Consider the following 10450-nt stretch of genomic DNA (forward strand, 5'->3'; position numbering starts at 1 on the left):
ATCGTAGATTTAATTTACTAAACAAGAATACAAAACATATTACTTATATCAAACACAAGTGCTCAGTTTATGGATAAATTTCGGTTTTTTCACGTCTGTGTCATATTTAATACTCTGAAGCACAAAAGCGATATAAATTTTACTGGTAATTATGCGTTTGAATATAATAATAAATGCTCGACCAAACTCTTGTAGACCGACGCAAATGAAACATTAGATAGAAGTCTGTATGACTACGCTCGTTTATGATGTTTGTTCTTTGCAGTTTTGAAGTAAAATAGCCAAAAGAGAAATAATAAGAAACATTTGCATTTATACGCAATTATGTAGATATTACGAAGTCTTATTCGTGTGGCGCAAACCCTAATCTCCGCATTTATTTCAAATGACTGAAGTGTCTAGAGCCCCAACCCTGATAATGTTGACGCAAATTTACACACATTGACTTACTGAAATCCGTCGACGATTTTTATACAAATATGGAAGTCTTAGGTTTGTTCACCAGAAACCTTTGTAGCTACACTAGTCACTAAACTACATACACCGGAATGAACGTTGCTTTTAGTCTACACATGGCATCGCAGCAAACGAGAGAAAGAGGAGGTTTATACTGCGCTGCGCTTGTGGCGGCCGAGGTGGTTACTAGCTGTACAAACTGGAGTCGCTACTAGCAAGCGGTTCGTTTGAATACGGTACGAAAAGAGACAATTGTTCCAAAATTTCTTCCTCGCTAGCGCTTTCTTTTGAAGATGAATTCGGGCTCGAAGAGCATTCGCTTTCCTTAGTAACTTCCATCGCCGTAGCCCTATTTTTGTTATGATTGTCTATTATGTTTATCATGCGTGATAGTCATTGTGTCCATTTGCCTACGTCACAAAACATTAAACTCATCCCCAGGTTCCATAAAAAATGGTCACCTAAAACTCTAACTTTAGGCAGCTGTATCTCGGTCACTAATCTACGAAATTTTATAAAACAATTTTTCTACTTTCCGTCTATCCCTAATCTATCATTTTAAAACAAAAAAATGATGTGATTTTTTCACTTCATAGACACTTTAATGAATATGAATAACCAAGAGGTTACATTACTCGTTTTATTGGATCTCAGTGCTGCCTTTGACACGGTTGACCACAGTATTCTTCTTAAGCGACTACAGGAAGACTTTGGAATCTCCGGAACAGTACTTTCTTGATTCTCTTCCTATCTTTCTGGCAGGTCTCAAAAAGTCGTAATCGATAGTGTTTACTCTAGAAAATTTGATCTAAGTTTTGGTGTCCTGCAGGGATCATGTTTGGGACTGCTGTTTTTCATCCTATATACGAGTGAGTTGTTCAGAATTATTGAATCTCATTTACCCAACGCGCATTGTTTTGCTGATGATACTCAACTGTATTTATCTTTTAAACCTGGAACTATGTTGGATGAAGCCTATGCTGTTCGAGCCATGGAAGCTTGTATTGCCGAGGTACATCAGTGGATGCTTTCTCAAAAACTTAAGCTTAATCCTGAGAAAACAGAGTTTATGATCATTGGTACAAGGCAGCAGCTGGAAAAGGTTAACATTGATTGTCTACAAGTAGGAGACAGGCAAATTACGCCCTCATCTGTGGCGAAAAACTTGGGATCTTGGTTCGATTCTAAATTAAACATGTCACAGCATATTAACAAGACATGTAGCCAGTAGCGTAGCCAGCCTGACGATTTTGTCCCGCTATGTAAATTTCGAGTTATTATAATTATTCATGTCTTTAGAAATCTATTGTTTTCACAGTCAGTGAACACTAAAATATTAGCATAGCGGGACAAATCGACAGGCTGGCTACGCTACTGCATGTAGCTCTGCTCTCTTCCATCTTTATAACATCCGTAGAATACGAAAGTATTTAACTCGCCAAGATGTGGAGTGTTTGGTGCATGCACTTCTTTCAAGTAAGATTGATTACTGCAATGGATTGCTTTATGGTATTCCAGCCGTTCATGTAACAAAACTCCAGCGTGTTCAAAACAATGCTGCAAGATTGGTCACTGGTATTTCACGATTCAGTCACATTACACCTGTCTTGGACGCCTTACACTGGTTGCCTGTTGCTTACAGGATTCAGTTTAAAATTTTATTATTAACTTTTAAATGTATACATGGACTAGCCCCGAAATATTTAATGGATCTTATTAACATTAGAAGGCATACTAGGTACAGTTTAAGATCATGTGAAAGCTTGATACTATTGCCACCAACAAGAAAATGTTTGACGACTCTTGGTGGGAGAGCATTTAGATCAGCTGCTCCAAAACTCTGGAAAGTTATGCCAGCAAATATTCGAAATATGGACAATTTAAATTCGTTTAAAAAGGCATTGAAAACCTACTTATTTAGGATGGCCTTTGAACACTGATATATATTACGAACTGAACTCTACTTTTAGATGTAAATAATTTTAATATAGTAACTGTAATTTAAATCTGCTGGTATGCCTGATTCTTGTGGAACAGCTGTTGTTATGAAATACACTTCCATAATTGAGTTAGAGCAATATCTACATTGCCTGTCAAGAGAACTAAATACTAACTCATTTGAAATAGTACCAGTTAAATTACAACAATCAAACATTGACAGTTTCAACTTTGCTAAGACAACTTTACCTTTGAAAGGGGCAGAAGGTCAACATGTTACATCAACAAGTAGACTTAATAATGCCAGAGAACGCATGAAACGAAAACGTGCAGCAGAGACTACAAGTCAGAAACAAAGTCGACTTAAAAAGGCTAGACACTATCAAAAAGAAAAACGGAAGCAGAAATCCCTACAACAGAAACAGGCTAGACTTGAAAGTGCTAGAGAATATAGAAAAAAAAACAAGTAGAGGCTTCTTTTGACCAAATACAATCCGTGATAGAAACACAAAGTTTAAGTCCGCAAGATTATTTGAAAAAATTTGACAAAAAAATGGTGATATTCATGAGCAAGGTTGGGCAAAAGAAAACATTAATAAGTTTCATAAGTCTATGAGATATACCATCAGACTGTGTTCAGTTTGTAAAGAAGCATGGCCCCTAAAATCTAAACCAAGGACACCTTATGTTTGTTCCAGATGTACTAGGGATGAAAAATCTCCAAAAAAATTTTCACATGAAAACTCAATGATTCCTTCACATGTCCCACATGAATTACAAAATTTAACTCAAGTTGAAGAAATGTTGGTTGCACATGCTCTTCCTGTAATGAGAGTCTATATTAAACCAGGTGATCAACGAGGTTATTCAGGGCATTGTATCAACTTGCCACAAAATCTTACTGAGCTTGCAAAGTCTTTGCCAAGATACCCCAAAGATTTGCCTGTGGTAATTGTCAAGGTTAAAGGTAGAAATCACACATTTAGAGATTTGACTGTTCGAAAACAAAATGTGCACAATGCTTTAGTTTGGCTTAATAATAATCCACATTATTCAGAGATCACAATTAATAAAGATGCATTAAAATTATTACATGAAAATGGTGTACCAACAGGTCTTATGACTGTTGAGACAGATGATGATATAGTCACAGATGACAATTCCCAGGATTTTGGTCCTCCTACTGATAACCCATCTGAGGATATAATTTACAATAACTTGACAGAAATGAGTAGCTTTTTGCCAGTTGGTCATCAACAACAACAGAAAATTGAAGCTGTTAAAAATCAAATTTCTGAAAATGAGCCAATGGAATGGCCCACAATTGAGAATCAACCATTAAATGAATATCAGGTATCGCATCTGGCCACAATGGCTTTCCCAACATTATTTCCGGATGGAAAAGGTGATCCAACTAATCAAGAACTTCTACGGGATGTCCCTCTTCAGGAGCGAATAAAGCACCTTTTGAAATTTGCTGAAGTTATAGATGGCAAATGGGTGTACCGTTTTGCTAACCATCCCAGATTCTGTTACTGGGCTTTCAATATGATTCAAAGAAAACAAATCTTACAACAAAGTGGGATATTCCTAAAGCAAAACCCAGTTGAGGCACATCTCACTATTGATGAATTAAGGGAAATGGCTGCCAGTAACAATGCTAATCTGTTTATGTCTAAAGTGTCTAGATATGTTGGGAATATTGCTGGTACTAATGCTTACTGGAACAAAGTAAGAGAAGAACTCAAAGCTATCCTACAATTCTGTGGCGCTGAGGTTGTAGGGGTTTTTCTTCGCCCTCTTCCTCTTATTTTTCTCCTTGCTATCAGCCCGCTGGAAGGAGGTGAAGTCATCAATGGTTTCAGATGATAAAGCCTATGAATTATGGGAGTCTTGGGAAGGTTGTGTTGGGGACTTTGAGAGCTCAGGAACATGTCGCGCATTATTTAAAGATGTCTCAGGAATAAGTGCATCATCATCAGTTGGTTCAACTACATCTGCAGGTGCACAAACACGTTGTTCGTCAGCTTTGGCAACGGCTGATGATGGAGTCCTCTTTCCTTTTCTTCGTCCGCGGGTAGATGATGTCTTTTTATTTGCCATGGTGTCTTCTTCTTTTTTCACTGTAGGTTTGACATTTTCTCGAATGGAGCCGTGTGAAAATACTGCCGCTTATATACGATTAAAGTCTGTGAAACGCCAGTGGTATACTTGACATGCGCATTCCAAACGCTTCTCGTAAGCTATTCATACGCTGGCATACGCTAGCGACAGGCTACTCATACGATACTCATACGTTTAATAAGTTAATTTTATGCAAAATGTCCTATTTTTACGGACTTTTTCGTGCGCATAAAAATGAATGAAACGATCTTTATACGCGACTCATACGTTCCTATCATACGCAACAGTGTGACAGGGCCTTAAAAAAGGCACTGCTAAAAACTTAAAAATTTGGTTGAAACGCAGGGTTCTCGAGAATGATTTTTTGTAGCTTCTTGTTAAATATTTCGAAATCTTTTGAATATTATAAAAGTAAAAGCAATTTATTTATTTATTCTTAATATTTAAAAAATGCTGCCTATTAGCACTCCAGTAGATTAGTAGCCTGTGCACTGACGTAATTTATGAGGGAGCGTTGCGTCTGTGCACAGGCTAGTTGATTAGTGAAAATGAGGTAGATCTCCATATTTTCACGAGACGCAAATCCAAGTGAAAACGCTTTTTACGTGTTTATATCACTTTAAAAAGCTTATAATTGATAAACCATACAACATCCTCTATATAATAGTATTATAAGAATTATTATCCTGACTGTGTCTCTTGTTTAGGGGATTGTGAAGTTGATATTTAAAGACAACAATGGATCCATTGAAAGCCAAAGCTAATTATTCCAGGGTATGTCATTTGTTGGTAGATAAAGGTGGAGATGTTTTGAGAAATGCTTTGCATGCAGCAATGCATCCACCTTCCACCTTAGCTTCCGTGCTGAAGGCAAACAAGAAGACCTTACAGAGAATACGGTACAGTGTAATTAAAGCCTCGCAATGGGATCTACTCTTCCCAAGATCTGGTACACCAGATTCAAAAAACTTTGATATTACCCTATTGACTGTCCTACTCCGAAATATTTGTGGATTGTCCGCACCAGCCACCGGATGGAATGTGATGCCTCCAGTCAGCGATACTTCAATATCTGCAAATATTTTAAGAGTCAAAATGTTTAGAAATGAAGTCTATGGTCATATTCCGACTGCTGGTTTGGACGACGTAACGTTTGAAACATTGTGGCAAGAAATTTCTGTTCCGTTAGTCAGCTTGGGAATTCCTCAAAATGATATTGATGAATTAAAGGTGGCTCCTCTTAGCCCTGAAGAAGAAAGTTATATTGAAAGATTAAAAGAGTGGAAACAACAAGAGGATGATTTTATGTCAAAATTAAACGATGTTGAAAGTGAAGTAGTCAAACTAAGAAAGAAAGTTGAAAATGTTCATCACTCGCATGTAGAGCAACTGGCTAAATGTACCTTCACTGGAAAGATTCGTGACCTTTGTAGAAAATTTCAAGATGGCACTAGAAAGTGGTTGTTTGATAAACTTTCAAATTGGTTTGAGAGTGAAGAATCCAGGGTCTTGATCCTAACTGCAGGTCCAGGTGTTGGAAAAAGTGTTTTGTCTGCAAAGCTTTGCGAGCTTTTTAGAGAACGTGGTCAACTCGCAGCTCACCATTTCTGTGACTTTCGAAATTCTGATTCCAGCAATCCTCAGAGAATCCTCCAGTCTCTTGCCAGTCAAATGTGTGATAATGTTGAAGGATTTCGTGATAAACTAACTGAAATTCTTCGTCGTGAACATTCTCGTGACTCGCTGTCAGACGCATTTCGTGTTCTTTTAAACGACCCCCTCCATGCCCTTGACAGACACGAGCCAATGTTGATCATCGTTGATGCTTTGGACGAGAGCAAAACTGACGAGAAAAGCGAATTATTGGAGTTGATATCTGAGAGATTTTGTGAACTGCCTGATTGGATTAAGATATTCATTTCAAGTCGACCAGAGCTACAAGTACGAAAGATTCTTGAACATCTTCACCCGTGGAAAATCCGTCCTAATGACGAAGATCACAACCACGACATAGAGCTTTTCGTTCGTCATAGTTTACCTAATCTTGATGATAATAGTATAAGGTCAGTTATTTCAAAGTGTGAGGGATCGTTTTTGTACGCTTATTACTTGGTCAGTGAATTGAAAGAAAAGGGCGTGGGAATTGAACCCGACCTAAATGATTACATCTCCAACGGTATTTCGGTATATTACGAAAAACAGTTCAAACGTTTAGAAATAGGCCTCCAACATTTCAAGCAAGATACCTCGTTTCTCTTGAACAGTTTCATCAACGTCGTTGCCGTTTCTAAGGAACCTCTGCCAATAAAAGTTCTTTTCACATGCATGGGTTTCTCTAAAGACGAATTTAAAATACGTGAGGCGTTTCTGGACATAATGTGAGAGATTCTTCCCGTTTATAATGAACGTCTGACTGTTTATCATAAGTCATTATGGGATTGGCTGACATTGAACGGTTAGGAAGAGCATGCATTCGTTGCAGATGTTGAAGACGGCAATAGACGTCTCTGGCGTGCTTGTAAGAAACAATTCTGCGAGATAAATGCTTTGAAATCTGTTTTAGAATTCCAAATTTCACCCGAGAATATGTACGCTTTAAAAAATGGTTGGAAATATTTGGTCGATACAGGCGAGGTAGATGAATTTCATTGGTTGGTGCATGTTGGTATAAACTTCTTGAGACTAAAATTTTTTGATCACCTGAACAGTTATTTTTTCAGGCGAATTCTTGGCACGTACCGTTCTAAACTTTCCAAGGATATTTATTGGAGCATCATGCAGCAGCTTTGTCTCTCTGAAATGGTAGAAGTTAGCTCTGGGAGAGGAATAGTTAATACTTATGAAAAAGATCATTATGAAAAAGATAGTTGTTACGCATATTTGCAAGCACTTGCTAATGGGCACTTTGATTTTTCACAAGGTGCCGTCAATTCCAAAAGTGCAGCTAGTATCTTGGGTGCGACAAATGAGATGTGGATAGAATATGTGACAACTGAAAACAATTCTAATTTAAGCATTGTCCCCGAAGCTGTGGTTTCAGACAGTTCACTTTTTGATTTTATTGTGTCACCGGACAATACGATGCTTGCTTGCATACATGCTGAGGAAAAGTTGAAATGCTTAAAATACCAGATCTTACAACTATCTTTGAGGCACAAATTACTATAAAAACTTGTTGTCAATTCTCTGCCTTTTCTCCAGACTCTTCATATTTTTTATGCAATTCAATCCGGTTCTGCATCAATATTAAAGAAAAGAAAGAGGTCCCCTTCATTACGCACGGCCCCGATGACATCAGTTTCTGTTCATTTTCTTCATGTGGAATGAAACTTGTCACATTAGAGAAAACGTCAATCAAAGTGTGGGATGTAAAAAGAAAGAGTATATTGGTTGAATTTGAGAATATGTATGATTGTATTTGTACATTTTCTTTGACAATTGAGTGAAGTATGTTTCCCCAGTCTTAGATTACATGAACGTCTTGAATTCTGAAACTTTAGAAAAGATTGATAACAAGAATATTCGTGTTGACCAGAATTTGTGTAGTAATGATTCCTTTCAAATGTTTTCCCCGCCTTATTGTTTCGACTGGAATGTTAAAATGAAAATGAAGTATATCTGTTTGCCATCTGGTGACAAAGTTATAATTTCCAATAAATATTGTTCAAAAGTTTTTGTGTGGAAAAACAGAAAGTGTGTAGCATTTGCAAATGATTTGAAAAATGATTTAGCTTTGGTAGTGTACGATTTCATAAATCAAAAGATCGTTGACGTGCTTGAGATTGGATTTTTGCCTTGTGATACTCCTGTCAATTACATTTCGAAATTAGATGGGACGAGTTTCCTTTTATCTTTAGGATTTCCCAAAGTACTCAGTGTTTTATCCTTCAAATCTCTTCTCGAATGGCCTGATGCTACTTTTGTTGACAATGCCCAAATAGATTGTCGTGCACTCTCTCCAGACACTTTGTATGTCGCGTGCTGTTTTGAAAATTGCCTTCTTTCAATAAGAAGTGTCGATAGTGGGGAAACATTGCAAACTGTTGCACTGAAACAACGAGCATTAGCATGTTGGTGGTCAGAGTCGTATCTTTGGTTGGTCTGTGAAGGTCTGGTTGTTAAATATCGTTATGAACCTAGGAGTGAAAATATCTTAGGAAGTCAACATGAAGAATCTATTGTAAATTTTGAACGTGTCCTTGCATTTAAAAATGGAGTTCTTGTTATTTACGGCGATCGGAAACTTTCTATTTTAAGAATTTGTAACGAAAAACTGTGTTATCAAGAAACACCGTCATGTAGGTTTACTGACCCTTCTGTCGCAATAAGTTCTGATGGGTGTGCTGTTATGTTATTCTTGCTTGATTTCTTTTCAGCTTATGAATTGTGGGAAATAAAATGTGATAACACATGGATAGTACGTTCAACCGGAGAATTGTATCTACCGGATATTTGTTTTTGGTCTTTATCTGGTACAAAAACGACTCGCAATGCAGTGTTCTTGACAAGATATAAATCTAAAATTCGTTTACTTTGTATTACTTTCCCAAATGGTGTGAAAAGATTGCATCAACTTCCGATTGAAAACTTTAGTCTGGCTGCATGTTTATATCGATTCTGATTTGATTGCTATTTTCGCCAGTAGATCGATACATTTTGTTAAGGTGTCGGAAGGCAGAATCATAGCTTCCAGATACATTGGTAATCTTATTTTTTTTCCTCCTTATCCACCCCCTTTCTTTCTTCCATCAACGCGTTCCCTTCTGTTCGTTCTCAGAAATGGCAACAAATATTTGAAAATTCATAATATTGAAAAGTATTTCTAATGTAGTTTTGAAACCGAAATCTTGTTTAAATGCGAAAACTACGCGTAAATTAAACGTTCAGCTATGGAACGTACTAAAATGCGAAAACCTATGAAAGCGTTTGAACTGTGTAATATTAGTAGAAAAATATTTGTAAAATATAATTTGTATCCAAGAGATTTTCCTGCTGTGTGTTTTTATAACCTGCGTGTGAGATCGATTAATTCACATACTTCCTTTGTGTAATTGTGATAAGCGTACATGAATATCCAGCATCTTACTTGTTAAGCGATCAGTTTATTCTACACACAAAAATTCAGTATAATAACCCTCTTTACTTGCTTTTCCTAACGGAAGACGATGAACGAAAAATCCTTCTATAATAGGCTTCTGAAGTGCTTACGTCACACAGTTTTCTATCCATACAATTTTGTCCCACTTGTTTCCCAGATTGCATTGCGATTCATTGTTCGAGACCGACATGACGTAAGCACCTCAAAGGTCTATTAACATGGATCATTATTACATTTTTTCCGCTTTGGGTAAAAAAAGGCTCCGAAAATACATCAAAATTACGCTGTGACTAAAGGAATACATTTTCAATTGTTTATGTTATTTTCCTGAAAGTTAAAGTTATAGCTGTCCTTATGTCTCTAGATAGGAAAATATAATTTCTTCCATTAGAAATTAAAATCTAAAAGAAAATATTTTCGTAGGCGAGGCAAACGAAGCTATAAAATGAAGGTATTTTTGTTCATCTTTCTTCATTTTGTCCGGGACTTGAGTGAAATAAATAACAAGGAAGGTTTAGGTCATTGATTTACCTGGACTAAAATAGCTGGAATGTGTGACGAATTCTTTATATTCTAAAAAAATGGAATATATCTTTTGAAGCTCCTTTGGAAGATAAAGTACATAAATCTTTTGGAAAAAGAGCAAGAAGCCTGTGGCGAAGTACAATTTCTTGGTGTAGTCGGGCTATAATCAGATCTTATGTTTGTCGAATATCAAAATCATATATATTTTATGTCACCAGATACAAAAAACGAAGTTTCCTCAATCAAAATTTAGAAGTAAACAAATTATTCTGGAATTTTTGCAGTAGAAAACCTGACTAGCCTCGTTTT

The 10450-nt window shown here is 36.7% G+C and overlaps 1 protein-coding gene across 2 annotated transcripts in view; it reads left to right on the top strand.

Moving 5' to 3' along the window:
• LOC114534796 overlaps positions 1-7196 on the top strand; it is a 36454-nt gene extending 29258 nt beyond the window's left edge. For both annotated transcript variants that reach the window (XM_028556264.1, XM_028556266.1), the window contains one exon: positions 5226-7196. In XM_028556264.1, the coding sequence (XP_028412065.1) occupies positions 5257-6900 (1644 nt within the window). In that variant the 5' untranslated portion in view covers positions 5226-5256 and the 3' untranslated portion in view covers positions 6901-7196. The remainder of the gene's footprint in view (positions 1-5225) is intronic.
• The last annotated feature ends 3254 nt before the right edge of the window (positions 7197-10450 follow it).

The sequence above is a fragment of the Dendronephthya gigantea genome, unplaced genomic scaffold, assembly GCF_004324835.1.
Source record: "Dendronephthya gigantea isolate DGI-Jeju-01 unplaced genomic scaffold, DenGig_1.0 000107F, whole genome shotgun sequence".
Classification (NCBI taxonomy): domain Eukaryota; kingdom Metazoa; phylum Cnidaria; class Anthozoa; order Malacalcyonacea; family Nephtheidae; genus Dendronephthya; species Dendronephthya gigantea.